The 22896-nt window shown below is 42.5% G+C and overlaps 1 protein-coding gene across 1 annotated transcript in view; it reads left to right on the forward strand.

Moving 5' to 3' along the window:
- Positions 1 to 18295, forward strand: part of SUZ12 (SUZ12 polycomb repressive complex 2 subunit) — a 47894-nt gene extending 29599 nt beyond the window's left edge. Inside the window, exons 9-16 of the mRNA XM_056852260.1 lie at positions 1441 to 1546; positions 3254 to 3431; positions 13379 to 13470; positions 13842 to 13985; positions 14449 to 14606; positions 16237 to 16435; positions 17498 to 17577; positions 17944 to 18295. Of these exons, the coding sequence (XP_056708238.1) occupies positions 1441 to 1546; positions 3254 to 3431; positions 13379 to 13470; positions 13842 to 13985; positions 14449 to 14606; positions 16237 to 16435; positions 17498 to 17577; positions 17944 to 18292 (1306 nt within the window). The 3' untranslated portion in view covers positions 18293 to 18295. The remainder of the gene's footprint in view (positions 1 to 1440; positions 1547 to 3253; positions 3432 to 13378; positions 13471 to 13841; positions 13986 to 14448; positions 14607 to 16236; positions 16436 to 17497; positions 17578 to 17943) is intronic.
- The last annotated feature ends 4601 nt before the right edge of the window (positions 18296 to 22896 follow it).

The following is a 22896-nucleotide window of genomic DNA, read 5'->3' on the forward strand; positions in this document are numbered from 1 at the left end:
GCTTCAAAGGCTCTGCAACCAGCGTGCCTGGGCCTCTGGGGGCGGGGAAGACAGGAGGAGCCCAGCTGAGCAGATGCAGTCTCCCGCGGCCACTTCAAAGGCCCGGCAACCAGCGCGCCTGGGCCTCTGGGGGCGGGACCGGAAGGGGGTGGTAAGGGGAGAACGGGAGCCGAGAGGGAGGACAGTTCTGATTCCCTCGGAATAAGACATCCCCTGAAAATAAGCCATAGTGTGTCTTCTTGAGGAAAAATAAATATAAGACAGTGTCTTATTTTCGGGGAAACACGGTATACACAGGGGACTTCAGTGGAGAAAAAGGAGTCTGAAAAGATACCATGTGCCCATGACCTGGATCACAATCAAGATATATATGAAGAATTCATGTAAAGTACCATATATAAAATCAAGATACATATTTGATAGGCTTCTATAAGTCAATCGAGGAGATCCACACAGCCACTTAAAATTTTGGGGAAGTTTTAAAATAAAACTTCCTTGTTACAAGATATAGTTCGGGTTGTGAGTATAAAGACTTTGGGGTTTGCTACCGAGGTAAGTTTTGTGGTGAGCAAGAAGACCGGATATCAGAGTCAGGAATTGTATAAAAACAACACAGATGATTTATTTATATACAGGTTGTTTTTAAAGAACGGTTAATCAGCACAGGTCTCTAGACAGTCATAGGAAAAGATACAAGCTACTTTTGTTTTTAGATTGTGATTTCCGTTTAACACTTGTGATTACAAACAGGCTTTCACTGCTTAGCCACCAAGTTGAATCCTTTTGCACCCAGACAGGATTCCACCCACAGCAGCCTGCCTTTTTGCAAGAATCAGGCTAAATGGTACTAGGCCTCACAACTGGATACTTTCTCAGAGGTAAATCACTGTGCCACACTACCTGGCAGAGCTACCCTTTAAAATATTGTCGAAGGCTTTCACGGTCAGAGTTCATTGGTTCTTGTAGGTTATCCGGGCTGTGTAACCGTGGTCTTGGAATTTTCTTTCCTGACGTTTCGCCAGCAACTGTGGCAGGCATCTTCAGAGTAGTAACACTGAAGGACAGTGTCTCTCAGTGTCTTGAGAGACACTGTCCTTCAGTGTTACTACTCTGAAGATGCCTGCCACAGTTGCTGGCGAAACGTCAGGAAAGAAAATTCCAAGACCACGGTTACACAGCCCGGATAACCTACAAGAACCTACCCTTTAAACTTTCTGCTCTCTTGCTGAGGCAGACCCAAACTGACTGCCGCTGTGCTTCCCTCCAACAGTCCATTCCCCCCTCTAAAAGGTGATTGGATGCTGGACCAGCACTCCCATAGGCTCAGGTGCAAAACAGCTGGTTGGCAGTTTTACCTCTCTGGGGCAGGACAGCCACCTGTCCATCAAAACATGGCCACTGAATATCAGTAAATGTCTATCCTTTTTTTCCACATAATAGACGACTTCAGCTTCTTGATGGAGAATATGAAGTTGCCATGCAAGAAATGGAAGAGTGTCCCGTTAGTAAGAAGAGAGCAACATGGGAGACGATACTTGATGGAAAGGTATGCGGCATTGTGTTGCTTTTTCAGAAGGTCATATTTAAATGCATATAAAACAAAGAGCTGCTTGAATTTGTTTCCAGTCTTCAAAACACTGGAAAGTAGTGGTTGTTCTTGGCAGCAGTTCAGACCGGGTGCTGTATTTCCCTGATTCCCCTCCACTCAGCAGTTGATTCTTTGGGTCGCAGGACCCATGTGGACTAACAGCCACAGGGTTGGGAGGACAAAGGTGACAAAAGTCCCCCTGCCACCTTCCTCTTGCAGTGATTTTGCAAGAATTAGAGAAATTCATCCCCTTCACCCTCCTCAGTGTAGTCCTCTGATCCTCATGTCTGTTTGTTCATGTAAGTCCTACAACTCCAGGGATCAACTATCCCAGGATTGGAAATGGTAGACGGGGATGATCCTTGTGCCCATGGTTTTTTTTCCCCCTCTTGGGTGTGGTGTAGGGTAGAACTTCAGAGAATCATTCAGAGGTTTTGAGAAGGGAGATTTAAATGGTACAGTTCTGATAGGTTATTGGAAGTACCTAGCTAGAGTGACTGGACTGTTTTATTTGGTGAACACTAAACAGACAAATAGTCCACCACCTGATTTACTTAACTAATTTGATACAGAATTGAAAGGAATCAATTTACCTGTAATGTCCTTAAAGAGATGTAGAAGAAGAAGAGTTGGTTTTTATATGTCGACTCTCTACCACTTAAGGGAGACTCAAACCGGCTTACAATCACCTTCCCTTCCCCTCCCCACAACAGACACCCTGTGAGGTAGGTGAGGCTGAGAGAGTGTGACTTGCCCAAGGTCACCTAGCTGGCTTCATGTGTAGGAGTGGGGAAACAAACCCGGTTCTCCAGATAAGACTCCACCGCTCCAAACCACCGCTCTTAACCACTACACCACGCAAGTGGAGACCTGCAGTAATCTCTGCTGGGTGAAGGAGGCTGGGAGTGCATCTGCTCCTGGTATACATATGTGCATCCTCACACACACATGCAACCTCCTTGTGCATACATATTTGAATAAATTTATTTACAGCCAAAGCCAGAATTACACGACCAGATACAACCTGTGAGAGATTAAGGTCTCTCTTGTTTAAAAATCTCACAGTTTAAAATTGTGCATACACAGTATCCTCTTTCAGTACAGAGGATACATGTACCTTTTCAGCTGTGCCCTCTATAACCTTCAAGCCTCGCTGTTCATGTTGCCACTGCTATAGCACAAACAGGGGTTAATTAGTCTGGGCAGTCAGTCATGGAGGGTGGTGGTTTCCTTAGATTCTTGCTTTAGAAAGAATGTCTGTCCATATCTCCCCTCCCAATTATCATGTTGGCCTGGATGACAAGGGGGAAAGAAAGTTAATGAAGACCAGTACTGTAGGGAAATAATGAACCTTCATGACATCTCTCCTTTTGCTATTTGGGCTGCCATGCACCATCTGAACAGAAAGGGTGGAGGGACTTTGAAGGTCAGCTCCTCAACTACATGGCTGATAGATAGCCAAAGTTATCTTCCCTTGGAACTGAGTAACTCAGATCTCAGACGCATCAGAGACAATTTACCGTTCCACCCACCCCCAATTTGTCAATATGGTAAAAGGTTGTATTTTTATAACTTTTCATTGAAGACTTGCTATATTTTACTTAGCACTTAAATGTCTTGAAATGCCTTCTGTGAAAATCTCATGAGGAAGTGTTTTTATTGCAGAGGCTGCCTCCGTTTGAAACATTTTCTCAGGGACCAACGCTCCAGTTTACCCTTCGATGGACAGGGGATGCCAGTGATAAACCCACAGCTCCTATTGCCAAGCCCCTTGCAACGCGGAATTCAGAAAGTCTCCCTCAAGAAAACAAGCCCAGTTCTGTTAAACCTGCTCAGACGATAGGTAAGTGAATACTTCAAGTTGATAAATGCTAATTACAAAGTGGGCCCACTTGCTTACCTTGGGCTGCTTTTTAGTTGCAGTTCTTAACCGTTCTAATATGTCTTGCAGACAAACTGCAAATGTGGAATCAGACAAACTGATAAAATGTGTGCTGGTTTTCTTGGTATTCATTCAGAGTTGGGGAAGGATTATTTGTACTATGTTGCAATGCATTAAGCTGACTGATAATCTGTTTGACTGAGGAAAGGTGATAACTGTTGTGTCAGAATACAGAACATTCTTGCTTGCCTCCTGGCAGGCTTGTGTGGAAGAGATCCTATCGTTCTGGAGTTGGCTTCAAATTTTGTTTCACAGTCCAGCTCAAGGTATTGACCTTTAAGGCATTTGGTGGCTAGGTATAGTAGAAGAAATGTTTCCATAGGTACCTCCTTGCATTCTGAGAGCAGTAAATAAAGCCCTGGTCTATTCTTTAACAGCAGAGAAATCCACAAGAGCAGAAGGTACCATCTTTCATCCATGGCACTTTTTATAGGTCTTTGCGTAGAGTATTCCTGCTGTCTCCTTGTACAGCTGTTGTCAGCAGCTTAAGATACTGGGTTTTTTTTAATTCGTTATTCGTTATTCCTAATTCTTGTTTTAAAATCTTATGCAGTTGAATGTCACGTCACTGTTTTGTAGATCTGATGGTTTATTGATGTGTTTTGCTATTTATTTTCTATTTGTGTGTTTCTTTAAAATGTTGGGAAAGTGATTCAAATTTTATAAACAGACATGGTGAAGTCCTTAGCAATAGAATGCAGAACAGGAGTTGAGCTGTATTCAAACACCTTTGTCACTTTGAAGTTAATAGTATGCAAGCCAATGGCAAACCACCCCATATACATAGTCTGCCTAGTAAGCATCGGGATGTGACATCATCCCATGGGTCAGTAATGCCCTGTTGCTTGCACAGCGGACTACCTTTACCTTTAAGCACACATCAGTGTAACTTAGGTTTGTGTTTTGTTTTTCTAAGTCAAGTCAACTAACTTGGCAAACTATGTTCACTGTGATATGTCCGAAATCTCTCCGTTTACGCCAATCTTTAAAATTCAAATTGCTTAACATTTAGCTGTCATTTGAAGTATTGTACTTGGTTTCCTAAGTTCTATAGTGAAAGGTATGCATTCCTGTTTCTAGCAGTAAGTCTGAGGTCCCAGACTGTGATTTTTTTACATTGGTTGGGAAATAGTTAGTGCTATATAGTTAGTACTATATACTAGTACTGCAGTGTGGTTACTTACAGTAATTGTATAAGAGTTTCTCCAACTGGGGAAGGAGGTCATCTTATGATGGGTGCTTCCGTCCTCTGCTACTCTGGGAGGGCAGGTCTAAAGACTTCCTGTCCAAGGAGGGAACGCCCCTCTACTTCCAGTTCTTTCCTGCCTCGCTCGGGAAGAGCAGCTTATTCGCAGCTCCCTGCAAGCTTAGGAATAGAGACAGGCATTGTACCCTTTTCTTCTGTCTCCCTTTCGTTATATTTCATCTTTAACTAACCTAAACTATTCTATACTCTGATTCTTTCTGACCCGATTTTTTCCCTCTTTCATCTTAGTGAATAATAAGTTCTGAGGGGAAGCCTTCCCGCCAAAACAAAAATGGTGGACGCTCAGGACAGTTTTCTTGTTCCAGGAGATCTCGAACCTGGCCAACTTATCTCCTCGTCCCAGAGCCTTAAAAAGCCCCCCCGGGGGCTCTAAGGGGAAGGGCAAGAAAGCAGGGGCGGCATCCGTTAAAAGGAAGCATGTCGACTCGGCTGTGTGCACGGGCAAAAAGATTAAGTCTGTGGCACGAGCCGTCTCGGCTCAAAGCGCTGCTTCTGCTGCTTCAGTTTTTGTGCCAGCCGCTCCTAGCAACCTTGCTGCGGCTGCCGCCGCGGCTGAAGCCCTCCCAAGTGCATCGGGTTCCGCGGCCGGGACCACTTCGTTCCTTTCAGACCCAGCGGCAGACGCCGCTTCCTCCCTACTAGATCTTGCGGCGGCTGCCGCTCCCGCTCTGCCGGCACCGTCCTCGGCTCTGCGAACGACTTCTCTAACTACAGAGGGTATGATTCCCCCCATCTTTCGGGCCCCAGAGGCGGCTGCTCCCGCATCCTCTTTTGAGGTGGGAGGAATGGCGCAGTTAAGGGCAGAGCTTGCCGCGCTCATTAAAGACGCCTTTACTGACGGCTTGAGGGCCATGCAGGTGCCCTCTCCAGCTCCTTCCCTCAGCGGAGGGGTAGCCCCATCCCTGTTAGATGACCCAGGGGAGGGAACTAGTGCCTCCTACTCCAAAATCAACGAGGGGGGAACTACAAAGCCCGCACGATCAGAACCCTCTCGGGAGCACCCTACCTGCGTTATCCCCCCCCCAAGACTCCTCCAGTGAGGAAAGGGAGGAGGGAGAGTTTTCAGACTCTGATGAGCCCTTAACAGAGGAGCAACAGCTTAGGCTGTTCAGCCCAGAGGACTTTCAGTCCCTCATAAATAAAACCTTAGCTGCACTTGATCTTGTTGGGCAATCAAACTCCCAACCTAAGGAAAAACCCTTTGGAATGCAGGAATTTTTCCACAAGCATAACGTCTCACCAAAGGTTATACCCGTTCCTGATTATTTTTTGACCTTAATCAAAGCAGAATGGGAAAAACCCATGGCGTCTCGCCAGGTTCCTCCCCTTGCTAGGAGGTTTTACAAACTTGCTGATAATGCAGCCGACCTCCTCAAAATCCCTGCTGTCGAGTCCTGTCACTGTCCTTGACTCTTCTGACCTGGTCACTGAAGAGGGATCCAACATGATAAAGGATCCATCTGACAGAAAAGCCGACCTAGCTTGTAAGAAGGCTCATGAGGCGGCCGCTTGGGCCATTAACTCTTCAATTACTTCGTCCCTAGTCTGCAGGGCGGCCATTTTATGGACCAGAAAACTGGTCCAGCTGATACCCAAAGAGGACAGAAATGCCCTAGAAGGAGCTTCTCGAGTCCTCAAGGCAGTTTCCTTTTTGGCTGATTCTACCCTGGACACCATGTCGTTTTCAGCCAGGGCTCTTTCTACCATGATTGCTGTCAGGAGATCCCTGTGGCTATGCCCTTGGCAAGTGGAGCACAGATCCAAGTCGATGTTAATGGGCTATCCCTTCCAGGGCAAGAAATTATTTGGGGAGAAGTTAAACGAGATTTTGGTGGAAACCAAAGACCAGAAGATGGTGCTCCCCAAAAGCCTCCGCAGGGGGGCTAGGAATTTTACATCACAAAGCTCCTTTCGGGCCTATAACCCCCAATCCAGGTTCAGACAAGATCAACATCGAGGTCAATGGCATTACCACAATTCCTTTCGGAGGGGCGGTCGCAGGTCAAAACCTACCCGCTTCTCCAACTTCCAATCTGACGGGAGACAAGGGACCACGCCAGCAAAAGCAGTGACGCCTCATCTCCGCCTGTGGGGGGCAGGCTGCCAGCCTTTCTTCACCAGTGGGAATCCTCCCGTGCAGATCACTGGGTATCCCAGATAGTGGCTACACGTTACAAAATAGAGTTTGACAGAACACCCCCAGACCATTTTGTAGCCCCTCCAAGATCTTCCAACAAACAAAAACGTCTAAGGACAGCGGCCGCTGTCCAACATCTACTGAATATTCAGGCGATCAAGCCAGTCTCTCCCCAGGAACAATCATTAGGAATTTACTCCATTTTCTTTACCGTTCCAAATCAAAACGGAGGCTGGAGAGCGATACTAGATCTCAAATTCCTAAACAAGCATGTCCTGAAGAGGCGTTTTCAAATGGAAACGCTACGCTCGGTCAAAGAGGCCTTATGCCCCAAAGATTTCCTCACATCCATCGACCTGAAGGAAGCATACTTGCATGTTCCGATTCATCCCAATCACTGGAAGTTTCTTCGCTTCTGCGTTCTCGACCGACACTATCAATACAGAGCCCTTCCATTCGGCCTCTCCTCAGCACCACGAGTGTTTACCAAGCTTCTCGTGACCCTAGTGGTCCTGGCCAGGACCAGAGGAATTCGTTCATCCTTATCTAGACGACCTGCTGATATGCGGACCAACGGAGGACCTCAGCAGTCATCACACCAACATGGTCATAAACATCCTGGAGGAACACGGCTTCATCCTGAACCGAGAGAAAAGCCACCTGTGTCCGACACAACATCTTACTCACCTGGGGGTCATTATAGATACCACGTCAAATACCCTTTTCCTCCCGGAGGACAAAATCAGAAAGTTTTCATCACTGGTGAATCCAATTCTACGGTCACCAACCTCACAGCTCATGATTATGGCGAAACTCCAGGGGCACATGATATCTGCCCTCCCAGCTGTCCCTTGGGCATGTTTTCACGCGAGCCCCTGCAGGGATTCCTCCAACCCTATCAGGAGGACATTTCCAACAAACACCGCAAGGCACTGGTACTAGGCAGATCAGTGAAGACCAGTCTCAGATGGTGGACTCGACTCGGCAACCTATCCAAAAGGTCTCCCTTACATACTACCGACCCCGTGCCAGCTATTCATGGACGCCTGCCTTACAGGCTGGGGGGCCTCCTTTGACAACCAACCACCCCAGGGGACCTGGGACATTCAAGAGAAAAAGATGAGCATAAATGCACTAGAACCTCGTGCTATATTCAGGGCCATACTTCACTTTCAAGACCTGATCCAGGGACAACACCTGCTGGTGAGAACGGACAACATATCTGCGAAGGCCCATGTGAACAAGCAGGGGGGGTCTCGATCATCTACCCTTCACCGAGAAGCCACTCAGATCCTGTCCTGGGCAGAGGTAAACCTCGCCTCTATCTCAGCAGAACACATTAAGGGGGAGTTGAATACGCAGGCAGATTGGCTGAGCCGCCAATCTTTGGAGGAATCGGAATGGTCTATACACCCGGTAGTCTTCAGACTCATAACCATGAGACTAGGGAAACCGCAAGTGGACCTCTTTGCATCGGCTTCCAACTACCAACTACCGCGGTTCTTCACTCGTTTCCAACATCCCAGGGCGGAACAAATGGATGCCTTGACAGCTCCCTGGCCTCTCGCCCTACTATATGCCTTCCCCCCCTCCCGCTGATCCCTTGGGTCATCAGGAAGATCAGATCACTGAGGGCGACAGTACTACTAGTGGCTCCATACTGGCCGAGACGTCCTTGGTTCCCAGCCTTGTTAGAGTTGTCAACCCAAGATCCTTGGCGACTACCAACACGCCCGGACTTGCTCAGGTAGGAACCAATCCTTCATCTCGATCCAGACTGGTACCATTTGACCGTGTGGTCGTTGAAAGGAACAGGCTCCTAGCCACGGGATATGACTTGGACATCATAGATACCATCTTGGAGTCCAGAAAACCTTCCACAAGAAGGATTTACAACACCACTTCGAAGGCCTTTGTTAGTGTTGCCGTAAAAAAGTTGATCCCCTACGACCACGCATCGGGGATCTACTAGCTTTCTTGCAGGATGGCCGCAAACAGAGCCTAAGACCGGCCACGCTACGGCGGCAACTGGCAGCCATAGCCACTATTGTGTCTAGAATATCAGGGTTCTCCATAACTACGCATCCCCACATCAAGGCTTTCTTAAGGGGAGTAACCTCCACCTCTCCGGCAGTGGCCCACAGCTTTCCGATGTGGAACCTTCACACCGTTCTCACAGCCCTTACTAAGAGTCCCTTCGAACCCTTACGCTCCATCGATCTCAAGTGGCTACGCATGAAAGCCCTTTTTCTGACAGCACTCACCTCAGCACATAGGGTCTCGGAATTGGGTGCTCTATCGATTAATCCCGGCCTGTGCGTATTCCATCGGGATAAGGTCGTACTTCGACCAGATCCATCCTTTCAGCCCAAGATTAATACGCCATTCCATAGGGATCAGGACATTAGTCTGCCCTCCTTCTGCACCAGTCCGAAACACCCTAAGGAGAAGGAGTGGCATACTCTCGACGTCAGAAGGGCCTTAAAGACCTATATCAAACAATCCGAGGACATCAGGGCTACTGAGTCACTTTTCATAAATCTATCTCGTCCCAATAGGGGAAAAACCATGTCCAAAGCAGCCATCAGCCGCAGCATTAAAACCTGCATATCTCAGGCTTACCTGCATAGTAATCGGCCCTTACCAGGGGGAATCACAGCCCATTCGGTGAGAAGCGCCTCCACTTCAGCGGCCTTCCAACGCCAGGCCTCCCTGGACGAAATTTGCAGAGCGGCCATGTGGAAATCAGCCTCCACGTTCGTCCGTCATTACAAACTAAATTTGTATGCTTTGGCGGACGCTGCCCTTTGGCAGACGGGTCCTACAGAGCATCCTACAGGACGTCTAGTCCCACCCATTCCTGGGGACAGCTCTTGTAGGTCCCAACATAAGATGACCTCCTTCCCCAGTTGGAGAAAGAGCCTTGTTACTTATGTGAAGGCTCCTTCTGAACTGGGGAAAGGAGGTCATCTTGCCCACCCTGACGGACTATCAGTTAAGAGGGCTTATTACCCACTATGTCTTGTGCTCCACGTAGGATGTCTGTACGAGAGTTATCTGTTATTATCTGTTTGAATTTGCTGCAGTTACTAACTTTTGCATGCTCCTTGCCTTCCCCTAGGGGAATATCACATCTACCAGTGCCACTTCTGGCATGACTATTTGTATTTGTTTATATTTATTATACTGGTTAGTTCTCCTATCCATTGTTACAAGTTAATATTTTAGAGTTCATGAGCTTGGAAAGTATTGAACTGGAAGTAGAGGGGCGTTCCCTCCTTGGACAGGAAGTTTCTTTAGACCTGCCTCCCAGAGTAGCAGAGGACGGAAGCATCCAACATGACCTCCTTTCCCCAGTTCAGAAGGAGCCTTCACGTAAGTAACAAGGCTCTTTCCATTTTAGCCTTTAACTGTCAATATGTGACTGATAGAAAAATGAAAATCTTAAGGTTTTTTAAAATAAAAAGGTGCCTGGGTGAATTTTTGGTCTGAAGAATTCTAAATGATTGAGCTGTTCCGTAACTCTTGGCCCCTGCCCCTGGCAATAACAATAGGATGCTCTGGAGGCTAGTGGTGCCCACTTGTCCATTTGAGAGTACAGGCATTTGTACTGGAAACCACTATCCACAGTATGTGTATTCTCTCTTAGAAGCCTTTTATCAAAAGAAGAATAATTCTCATTGGTGGTGCAGTTTTAAAAGCTTTCAAGCTTTGCCTTTAAGTTTTGCCTTTTTTTTTTCTTGACGCTTTCTCTTTTTCCCCTCAGCAACCTGTTAGCGCTTCCTGTAAAGGCTTCTCGTAGCAGATTGGGAGTCGAGATTCAAACTGTGAAAGTATTAGTATTTTAAAATGTTTCACTGGTTTCAAGCAGTGCTAGAAAACTTGCCTTTGAAGGAATTTGATTTTGAGAATACTTTGCATAGGAATGATTGGAATTATATGTATTTTTCAGGGACCTAGTATAAATGTAGAACTTCAATGATGTGGCATCATTTAGAAGACAATAATAGTGAGGAACAGGCAGTAAAACTCATGAAAGCAGGATAGAATTGGGGGTTTACTGTACTATCATATTGGTTAGTTTAAATATATTTCAGTGCATAGGATGGTCTACTTTAGAAATAGATGCTATCTTTTTGTACTTGTTAAGTACATGGGTCTTGTACTGTAAAAGTTGTTGCAGTTACCAGTATTGTGCCTTCAGTGACATTTCTAACATCTTAACCTTACATGGGGTCGTGGAATTACTTCCGTCCAGTTGCAAGCAAACTTCCCAGCCAGATTTTAACTTTGACTAAGTAATGTTAGAGAGAGAATCTTTGTTAACCTTGAACACAAGGCCAGTGTCAGTTCGTGCCTTAGCGGATTGGAGGGAGGGAATTTCATGCCCCCCACCAAATCTCAACAATACTTAAGCGATCAGGAGCACTAACTTTGCCTAATAAATACATGTCAAAACATACAAGCTAATTAACAGTTCTTAGAACTGATGGAGTTTAGCAGATAAACATGCCCGTTTAGCTTGCCAGTCATTCCAGTCCTCCTGAAATAATTGGCAACTGTAGTGTAGCTTGGCTTACACTATAATGACAGATGGCTCAATAGAAATAGACATAGTCTTAGCCAAATACCCCAACTCTTCGGAACTATTTTGGCTCCCCTGAGAGCTTCAGGAAACTTTTTGTTAGCTGATGATTGAGCTAGACCAATACTATCCCAGCCACTACCCCTTGATTTCCCAGCATGTAGCTTCAAAACCAAGAGGAGGGGAATTCAAAATGCTGCACAGGATGTAGAAATAGCCTTTTTCAAACGTGTGACATAATGGTACTCCTGAACATTGCAATTTTATGAGGCTTCAGGGTGTGAGCAGTTGTGTGCACTGCTGCTTGAATGCTTAAGACACAAAAGTGCTGAACAGGTTTTTGAAGAGAAGGTGGGTGTACCTTTGTACAGGATGCAAAATGAAACTGCTTGGATTCTTTAAGCTCAAGTGGGCTGCCAGTACCCTAGTGGCTCAGTTGTGTAGCCTGCTATGCCATGCCAGCAGAAAAACACTTGAAGTTCCCTGGCTGCTTCTTCAGTCCTCGGCAAATAATAGCCAACAGCACAATAATAGTAGCCAACAGCGTACTGGTAAGAGCCCCAGTGTCAGTCCATAGTATCTTACAGGTCTGTAGCTTATCTCTGTAATGAATGGAGAAATAATAGGAACAGGTCCTGCTTTCACATGCCTGTGGAACATCTTTTTAAAAACTTGTATCAGTTGCGCATAACAGTGTGACTCTTGTATAGAGAGTGTTGCACAGAGAGCAGTTGTGCCCTGTCCCACATACCAGGTCTTAGAACTAGAAGCCACTTTAGAGGATTGATTTGTCTGATCATTAAATTTTTGCCATATTTGGGAAAGCGGTGGATCTATACATACAAAATTAGGAAGGAGTGCAGGTCCTGCAAGTGGACGTAAGTGGTATCTTAAAAAAAAAAACCCAACCAGTGCTCAATGACATTCCGGCTTTGAAACATTAATGCTACCTGCCTTGTATATTTCCTTAATCTGTGAGTTGCCTCTGTTCTTTTTCATCAACAAGCAGTTGCACAGGTACGGAGTGGTTAGATGGAAGTCCCTTTCGTTCCCAAAAAGACTGGAGCGGGCAAATGAAATTGATATGAAAATGACATGCATTTAGCCACAATAACACAAGTGTCCATCACTACCCTTTAGTCTCACTCGTTAAAAAGCAATGTTTGATATATCAATTTGTCTTCTACTTTGGGGTGCAGTGATTGCTTATTTTCCTGACCTATTAGGTAGATCTTGATAGTATATTGTTATGCAGTTTGGTGAGAAGGAATGGTCTACAGTGAAGAAGTCTAATAAGGATATATGTGTGCGATTAACCTTATGTTAACCATCTTACATACCCACTAGGATCTAGTATGGTGTAGTGGATGGTATGTTGGGCTTGAAACAGGGAGACCTGGGATCAGCTGTCCACTCAATCGTGAAGCTTGCTGGATAATCCTGGGCAACTTCCAGTGTTTTATAAGAACTGAATGGGATAATGAGTTCCTTGGATGACTGGTAGTATTCGAATATGATAAAATACCAACATGTGAGGTCTGTGCGCGTTTCCAATATTAACATAATTTATTTTTGAATATTTATTTGGAAACAAATCTAGTAAGTATGTCCAGTATAATAGATTGGAGCTCATGCTGAAAGCTTGATCATGTATGACATGCCTTAATTGGGGCACACATCTTGTGTTCTGAAGGACCATGTATAATTACAAATTCAATGAGACCACTCAATTGCATTTTCCTAGACTAGTGCATTTATAACAGAATGATGGGAACTCTGCCTGCAAAACATGGCTAAAGTGCCGTGTACTGATTGCATGAAACAGCAGTGCCATTATTGACATCCGTGTTCTCTTTCAGCTGTGAAGGAGTCCTTGCCATCAGATCTGCAAACAAGAAAAGAAAGAGATGTTTCGAATGAGCCACGGCAGAAACTGAGAATATTTTATCAGGTATCAGTAATCCGATATTTGTAGTTATAACTTATCTAATCCCAATTTTTGCAAATGCTTTTTTTCATTTTGTGTGGAAAAACAGGGAGACCTTGGTCACTATCTGTTGCATACTGTGTTTACGATATGTCCACCCGTTCCACCTGCTAATGTGATGATGGTGATGCCTGTGGAATCTTTAAAAAGTAGTGTTATTTTTGGACATTAGAAAGTTCACTTTGACTTTAAATTGTACTACCTTGAGTGTCAATGTTTGGGAGAGCACTGTGATACCTAGTGTGAGATTTTATGAGATTTTTAGAGGTGGTCCATTGATTGAATACAAGTGAACATGTTTATGTGTGTTAACGCAAACTTTTTGTTTGCCCCAGTTCCTTTACAACAACAACACAAGGCAGCAGACTGAAGCTAGAGATGACTTGCATTGCCCGTGGTGTACATTGAACTGCCGCAAGCTTTACAGCCTACTCAAACATCTGAAGCTTTGTCATAGCAGGTTTATTTTCAATTATGTAGTAAGTATTCTTCCTTGATATTTCTAACTCTGTAGCCTAATACTATTGCAGTTTGTATTATACGATTATAGTGAGGCAGCGGGTCAACGTTAAACAGATTTAGTATTGCCAAAGCAGGCTAACTCTACACAACTGCAGTATCTAATAATATTGCCTGTATCACCTTTTTATATTCCCAGTAGTATTTCATTGATGGTTTGATTTTTTTTTTCAATTCTTTGTGTTGCAAAAGGATGAGATTAGAAAACTCAGCCTGTTTGGATCATTTTTAAAAAGTTTCCTATGAAGTTATTTATGCTGTAGCTTTAGTATCCTGAGGTTTTTGGCTAGAGTTAAGTGAGAAATTACCAAGAAGAAGAGAGTTTCAGTAATTAATGCTTCTGAAAGAGAATAGGTGGGGGACCAGCAAGTGCCTGGTTGCCATTAAGATACTTATTTTGTATAAAATATTTATTTATTACAGTATCATCCAAAAGGTGCTAGGATAGATGTTTCTATCAACGAATGCTACGATGGCTCCTACGCAGGGAATCCTCAGGATATTCATCGTCAGCCTGGGTTTGCCTTCAGTCGTAATGGGCCAGTCAAGCGTACTCCCATTACGCATATTCTTGTGTGCCGGTAGGTGGAAAGCTTGATGTTGCTTTGGAAACATACGCAGGTCTGCATTCATAGCATAATTCGTTTGATTCCTCCTTGACCTTGCGCATTTCCCAGTCCAGCTGTCCAGTGTTGAGGGAAATCCATTGATGATCCTCCCTGTTGTCTTTTGTTGAGAGGGAGTGGGTAGGTGCATATGCATGCAGGAGTCTGTAATTTGGATTATGGAGAAAACTCAGATTTGCAGATTTAAGTTCAGACCTCAGTTGTAAATGCTAATTTCCCCAAGTTTTCTGTCATTGGTGTACCATAAATGAGATATTTATCCTCCTTATTGTAGGTGTTAAGAGTGGTACACTTAATTTCACTCATTGGCATGTGTGCTTATAAAATGAAGCCAGTGGAGGTAGGCATTCTGGCTGCAGCTACTGCTTTTTGGTTTGCTGGAATTACTTGAGGCAGTAGAGAGCCCTAGCCAATCTCCAAGTTCTTTTTAAGTGGACTATTATAGTTCTGTCAGAAGTAGAACCTGGGCCCTCTCCCTGGCATAACTGTACCTAAATAAAAACCTCAGGTAGGTCTAATCAATGCTTAAATTTAGAACAATAGTCAGTATAAAACATAACAACTTTATCATCTGTCACATTGAGTGATTAATACTTAATGTTTTACATATTCACCAGAACTTCAGTAGGTTCTCTTCTTTAGATATTGAAGGAAACATTTTCAGAAATCACAAGCTACCACTTGCTGGAAGAAAAGCCTTCTTTAATAATTTGTAAACATTTATTAGAGTGATGTACAGGATACAGAATAAACTCAAAAATAGTATGCCCAGAATTCACAACCCTGCTGATTGATCAATGGATGCCAATTTTAAAGATTGAGCTGTTAATTTTCCAGTGAAAAATGAAGCTGGTAGCCTTGATAAAATTGACTTACAACATTCAATGACAGCCTAGTGAACTTAGATGCATGCGCTGTAGTGATCAGAATATTAGGCCTGTAGCCATAGAAGGTGTTTACTGTATTCTGTTTCTAGGGTGCCCAACTTGCTGTGTTGCCAGCACAATGCTACTTTATTTTTACAGAAGTAATGGCTGTGAGTCAAAAGCATTTAACACACACACGCTCAATGCCTATCCTAGATCCTGAATTGATTTCGGGCTCACTAGCTTATCAAAACAACAAATGGTATAATGTGTATACAAACAGAATACTGTTAGATCAACTGATAACTTCCATGGACAAAAGGATATCTGTCAATGGAGCATGATGTCTTTGCCTCCCCCCCCCCCCAGCAGTCTGCAGGGCATGAGACTCCTAGGAGCAGAATGAGGGTGGAATTGCATCAGGTCTGCAGCAAAAAAAAAATAACTTCCATGCACTTCTGTCCACAGAAATCTTCAGTTGATTCCAAGCCACTTCATCTGGTTAGGGTTACAGAAATACCCACCAGTCTTGAAACTGAAATGTATGTGATTTAAAAAAATGTATTTCTGTGGGTAGGTTGCTGCTTGGATAGCAACTGCAGGCCAGTGGTTAGCCTAGAGGTAGAAGCATGCTCTTCAGGTACCATCTAGCTCCCTGTGCTGTAGATTCCTGCTGCATTGTTATTTGTACCAATTAGACGGGTATTCATGTTCCTTAGACCAAAGCGTACAAAAGCCAGCATGTCAGAATTTCTTGAATCTGAAGATGGAGAAGTAGAACAGCAAAGAACATACAGCAGTGGACACAATCGGTTATACTTCCACAGTGATACATGCTTACCTCTCCGTCCACAAGAAATGGAAGTTGATAGTGAAGATGAAAAGGACCCTGAGTGGCTAAGGGAAAAAACTATCACGGTAACTATCTGTATCATTACTGAGTATGTTCTCTACATGTATATATTGGGTGTATGGTCTGTGTGAATGAGCCACTTTCCAGACTTAACCCAAGGTCCATATAAACTAGCCAGGCATAGGAAAGCAACCTCTCTTCTGCTTTCCCTCACAAGGTTCACTAGGGCCCTCTGCTGTTCCTCACTAGGCTTGCAAGACTGAGTATGGCAAAGGCTGGTCACGAACCCAAGGATTGTTGGAGTAGAGACAATGGCCAACAAAGTGGGGATTTAAGGAACATAGCAGTACTCTGTCATATTGCAGACCAGGCCACTGTACACATGCAAGTTGTAGCACCTTGTCTTAACCAGCAAGTGCAATTAGCAGCTGCGGGATAGTGTTGTAATCTTCTGCTTAGCTCTCTAAGCTTCTAAAGCGCATTGGAAAAACCTCAGGTATAGCTAAAGATGTACCACTCAGCCACTATTAGAATATTGAGTAGCACTGGTAAATTTTCTTTGACAGAGTACCCCTTGATCCTCCATGCACAAAACAGTACCGACCACCTAGAAAAACAGAAGCTAGACCTAACAAACCGCATATTGGCTGGTGCCATAGATTTTAATAGGTGCCGTGTGTTAAAACCACTGAAATGCCTGTTGTAGTGTTACTGCCCTCCTGGTCATCTCTCATACAGAGTGGGAGAGGAAGTAGGCTTCTTCCTCTCATGCTTGCTTACTGCTCTCATTACCACGGGAAAAATGAACCTAATGAAATCAGAATAATTCATATTTATATCATGGCCAGGGCAGTAGTACTAATGGGGAATGTGAGCCCAATACCTTCTTTCAGTCTCTTTCTAACACTTTTAAAATTTTATATATTCCATTTCTTCCAAAAGAACTGAAAATAATAATGTATGTGTTCAGCAAACAGATTGGCCTTTAGACAACTCTAGCTATGGTGTCCTGGCTGTATAGTATTTTTTTGACTATGGAGGAACAGTTATGACTGTAACAAGCACTGTTGGGGGTGGGAATGAATAAATCAAGAGCTAAAGAAATGTAAATGGTTGTCTCACCACAGCAAATTGAAGAGTTTTCTGATGTTAATGAAGGAGAAAAAGAAGTAATGAAATTATGGAATCTTCATGTTATGAAGCACGGGTATGTTAGCGGAGCTTTAAATTACTTTTCACAATCCCACTTCTTAGTTTAAAAATATAATTATACTACTGACTTGGATCCAAAGCTGCCTATTGACATAAAAAGTCCTTCAGTGAGCAGAAGAGCGCCTTTTGATCCAACCGGTAAAGTTGAAATGTACTAATTTAAATGTTTTCATTGTTCTGTTTTATGTATATTTTGTTGTGTAAATTTAAAACAAATGTATGAATTTGAAAAGCAAGCAAAATCTAAACAGAATGCTGGGAGAAACTTAAATTATTTTGAAGCTTTAAAAGTCCAAATACACTTCTGGTTATATCTGTGAGCATAACTCATAGTGATTTATTCTACTTTTTTATGTGACAGGTTTATTGCTGACAATCAAATGAATCATGCCTGCATGCTGTTTGTTGAAAATTATGGACACACAATAATTAAGAAGAATTTATGTCGAAACTTCATGCTGCATCTGGTCAGCATGCATGACTTCAATCTTATCAGCATAATGTCAATAGACAAAGCTGTTACTAAGCTTCGAGAAATGCAACAGAAGTTAGAAAAAGGAGAATCTGCTGCTACCACAACAATTGAGGAGCTTTGTGAAGAGCAAACTGGGACAACTAATGGCTGCATTGAAATTAATATTAGGGAGAAAGCTTCAGAAATTGATAATACCTCATGCATGACTAAACAGAGTAGAAAACAGAAAATCTGAAGGGAGGAGTGAAGGCCGTTCAATGGACATGTTTTGAAATGACATTGTTAAGAAGCATGAACTCTGTGGAATTGAATAAGATACACAGGTTCCTAATGGGCACTGCTGGAAACAAAGGGTTTCAACAAGGATAGTGTTAATATGATTCCTATTGAGTTAATTATGCAAGTACTACATGTATATCAGTTCTAGTGATGTAATGACAATACTCAAAGTTTGAGCATGAAGAGCAATACAATTTTTGGGAATTTTAATTATGAACTGTACTGAATTTACATAACTTGAGTATATGTAAACCAGTTTTTATATAAAGATTTTTGCATCTGTACTTGGCTGTCTTTCCTACCATGGAGTTAAAAAGATGGGGGAGGAGATTGGGACAGTTTATTCTTTTGTACTTAAATTCTTCAGGTTAGCTTTATATGGGAAATAACTCACCATTCAAAGTTTAACTTGGATCGCTCTCTTTTCTCTCTCTTTATTAATGGGTGTCAAACTACAGCTTGCAGATTTAATAACACATTTTTAAATATTCAAATGTAACATAGCACTTCTTCATCTCACACCTGTTTGGAAAAACCTTTGCTTTTTCTCATCATTGCAGACATGGGAAATACCATTTGAATAGCCAGTAGAGTGTAAAAGAGTTCGTAGGTAACTCTGATCACTCAGCATAATAGATCAAATCTTATCTGTTTCTACAGAACTGTCAAGTAGTGTCTAGGACTTGGTCATGGCATGCCATGATGAACACCTAGAAGCTACAGCAGGCAGTGCTTGGAACTGTGCTATTCTGCCTACGTACAGACTGCAAGATCAGACTATGGAGTTGATTTGAAATGGTTGGATGCTACTTTTGAGGGGGAAATGCACTGTAAAATTGGACCAGAAAATGTGTTGCACTTCTTATGCAAGTATTCTGTGATGTATTGCATTCAATACAGATGCTAACTAGTTTTCGTGCAGTTTTGCACTGCTGTTAACACATTTTATGCATATGTTTACAGATTTTTTTCTTTTTTCCAATGGAAAGTAGTTTCACTACTGGTATAGTATCAGCACCAAGGGTTTATTCCAGCAAGCACTGTGGTTGAGTGACATCACCTCATTTTTTATTAAATAGTTCATTTTCATATTCTTTATTTATAAAGGATCAATTATGTAAATACAGGTATTTCTAATTTTTTTATTTCATTCCACCACCATAAGAAGGCAGTTCCCTATTTTTTGTTCATTTGGTTTTGGGTTTTGTTTCAGTTTGGGGGCTGAGGGGTGGGGGAAGAAGCTTTCTAATGTGGGGTTTTCCCCCCAGAAATTTATAAAACTGTAAATACTGACTTTGGTCCCTAAAGATGTGTTTAACTGTGAGACTATTTAACTAATGGTGTGGATGTGATTTGTCATCCAGTATTAAGTTCTTAGTCACTGATTTGTGTCAATAGGAAAGAGGGAAACTGCAGCTTTCATTAGACTTTTTGATTTGCCTGCTCTGAGTTGTAGCAAACCCTAATTACACCTTTGAATAGCCGATCAAGCATTTCTCTTGGGCTTTAATTTGCTAAAGCTGTGCATATATGTAAAGAATATATTTTAGGAGAGACGGTAGTCCTAGAACTATTGCTAACGTCTCTTAAGCAGTTGCGCTGTTAATGCTTAAAAGGAGGCTAGCATTGTTTGCACAAAAAGTTGGTGACGCCCCCAAAAATTAGTAATGAAATTACTTCTGTCCAGTAAACTTCGTATGTCATGTCAATTTATATTAAAAGCTGAGAATCCCTTTGTTTCTATTTATAATAAAGATGGATTTTCTATATGTACCCTTAAGACTTTGAAGAAATCATGTAAACTGGGTGAACATTTGAATGGTACAGTAGATATAAAGAAACAATTGTTTAATGGACCTTTTTGTTTTTACATTAAATGTTTTATTTGAAATTGGATTTTGTACATAAAGTTCAATAATATAAAATCTGCAGTGTTGTCCAGTTTTTCATGTGAAGCCAGAAAAGTATTTTGTGTGAAAAGCATGCTTCAGGTTTGGACCCAGGCACACAAATTCTGTAAACACTCAACGGGATTGAAAGATGAACAGAGAAGGCACAGCGTGATGTGTTGTGAGGTATATTCTGAACTGAAATGGACAATTCATGTATGCAAATGTTTTGTGAATAATATCAGTATTAAACACTTTCCTTGTTTTTTGCTAATGAAAGGGAATCCTGGTTACATATAATGTACATCTTGTGCATTTATATATGCTAGGATTGCTTTAGTTAGGCATGAATTTAATTGATACTCATGCAGTAAGTTTGTTCATTGGCTTGACTAAAAAGGCACATCTCGGATTTTGCAATAGGGGTATGACAGAGGGACTTACTTTGAATAATAAGATGGTCACAAATATTTGGCACTCGAGAGGTTTTTTGAAATACAACTTAAGTTTTATTTGTCTCTTTTTGTGGGATTTAAGTCAATTTAGCAGTTCATAACAGGAAATGTAGACAGTAACAGAAATGAGAATAGTTACAGTTAAGTGATATATTGTACTTCCAAATGTATCAAAGTGGTTCACATACAAGTGTTTAAACCTTTGTTCTATTGAGGGTGTTTTCTCTTAACAGTCACTGGTTGTTTCTTAAACTTAAGCTTCCTTTACACTTTAATTGAAGCTTCTTTTTTAGAGTGGTTCTTTAGTTGTAGGAGTTAGGAACATTAACACACTTCCCAGTTTTCCCTTTAAACTGGTATGGGATCACTCCTTTCAACAGAGCTATCTCCCAGTACTCTTAGGAATCACTCTATAAACTTTGGAGCAATTTTCCCTAGATAACTGGTTATGAATGCTGTCCTGATCCAAAAACCCAAACTGCGGCAGGATCCATAACTGGGTCTTTAAAGATTTGAACATAGATGCTTTCAAGCAGCAAAAAATTATGAACTACATTGCTATCAAATCCTTTACCATTACTTAACACAAAACAGTGTTTAAAAACAATAAAATTGAAAGCGTAAACGAGCTCTACAGTCAAACTGCGCTTTTCTGTCTGCTTGGTGTATTCATTGGAGTTTATTGCTTAGCCTATCATAGTGGTAGGGAGCAAATAAATTAAAATGGAAACTGAGCATGACCTGCTATGAAATTGTTAAATTTAACCTCCCTGAAGAGAGCCGCTTTAGTATCCATGTTTGTATGGAAGCTGCCTAGCCCGAAGATGCCCCCCCCCCAAAAAAACTTGCTACTTCAACATTTACTGACTCCCTTTGAGAATGTGCCAAACATATTGCTTAAAATTGTTACTGAGTCATCTAATATGCCTGCCACAGCTGCTGGCGAAACGTCAGGAAAGAAAATACCAAGACCACGGTCACACAGCCCCGATAACCTAGAAGAACCATCTAATATACTATTTTCCCTAGTAACCATTACTGAGTAGAATGGTTACGTGCTGCTGAAAGACGTATAACAATTTAACTGTCGGTAGGAACACAAAGGCTCCCTTTTTTAAAACTCTTGTAAACACAGTCTCCTTTTGTTTCTAAAAATGATGTGCCTAAAAAGCAGTGAACCTTCATTGCTGGGGAACCAGAGTAGAGCAGTGCTTACTGCAAAAAAACTAATAGTCCCCATAAACAAATTATTTTAGATCTCTCCCTGTATAATCTGAGGACATATTTTAATAAATAGTTTCTTTACAAACCACTGTTTGTACTTGGGGATATTGGAAAATTGTCTCAATATGATGGATTCAGATTTCCTCTGTCAAGTGGTCCAACAAAATGAATGGCAGAGCAAGAAAGGCTTCTTGAGCCAAAAACGGCTATGTGGCGCTGCAATTGTGAACTCTTGGGGTACAAATATTGAGGGCAGGATTTGCAGCAGCCTATAGAAACCAACGGCATTAAAAATTGTTCAGATTTATTGAAGTAAAATTATACCAGAGCTTTTGTCTTAGGAGAAGGTCTGAACCTATTTCACAGTTAATCTCCAGGGAGCAGGGATTCTTACACTGTTAGAAAAGCCACCCAAAACACAAATTTGTAGACTAAAAGCAGTGATGTGTGTCTTAGATGGGGGTGGGGGGTTTGTCTGGAAATTCCTATCTTCTCTGTGTGGTTCAAAATCTAACCTGTATGTACTCCTTCAGAAGAAGTATCCCTTAATACAGGCTTCCATGGTTGCCCATAGTTATAAGAGGTAAATGATCTGTGCAAAGACCAGATCATTACTAAGGGTGTGTACCAACGTTTTCCCTGGGTTTTGGGTTTTTTGGGTTTAATAGACCCAGAAATTTTCAAAAAAGACCCTGAAAAAGCCAAATACTTAATCGAATTAATAAACCCAAATTTGAAAAATCCGGTGCAAAGCTGAAGGCTGGGCTCGGAGCAAACCCAGCTTTCAGTTCTACAGCTAAACTCCATGGGAGCTCCCAGCCAGCCCCATCTTCAGTTGTGTGGAGTTCAACTGCCGTGGTGAAGCAAACAGCAGGTAAGTGAGGGAGGGGGTTAAAAAATGGCAGCGGGGAATAAATTCAGCATGATTTGGGACCCGCTTTTTCGGCTCCCTTTTATTGCTGCCATTAACCACCCCCCCAAATACCAAAAAG

Source organism: Euleptes europaea, chromosome 1 (genome assembly GCF_029931775.1).
Source record: "Euleptes europaea isolate rEulEur1 chromosome 1, rEulEur1.hap1, whole genome shotgun sequence".
In the NCBI taxonomy this organism is placed as follows: Eukaryota; Metazoa; Chordata; class Lepidosauria; order Squamata; family Sphaerodactylidae; genus Euleptes; species Euleptes europaea.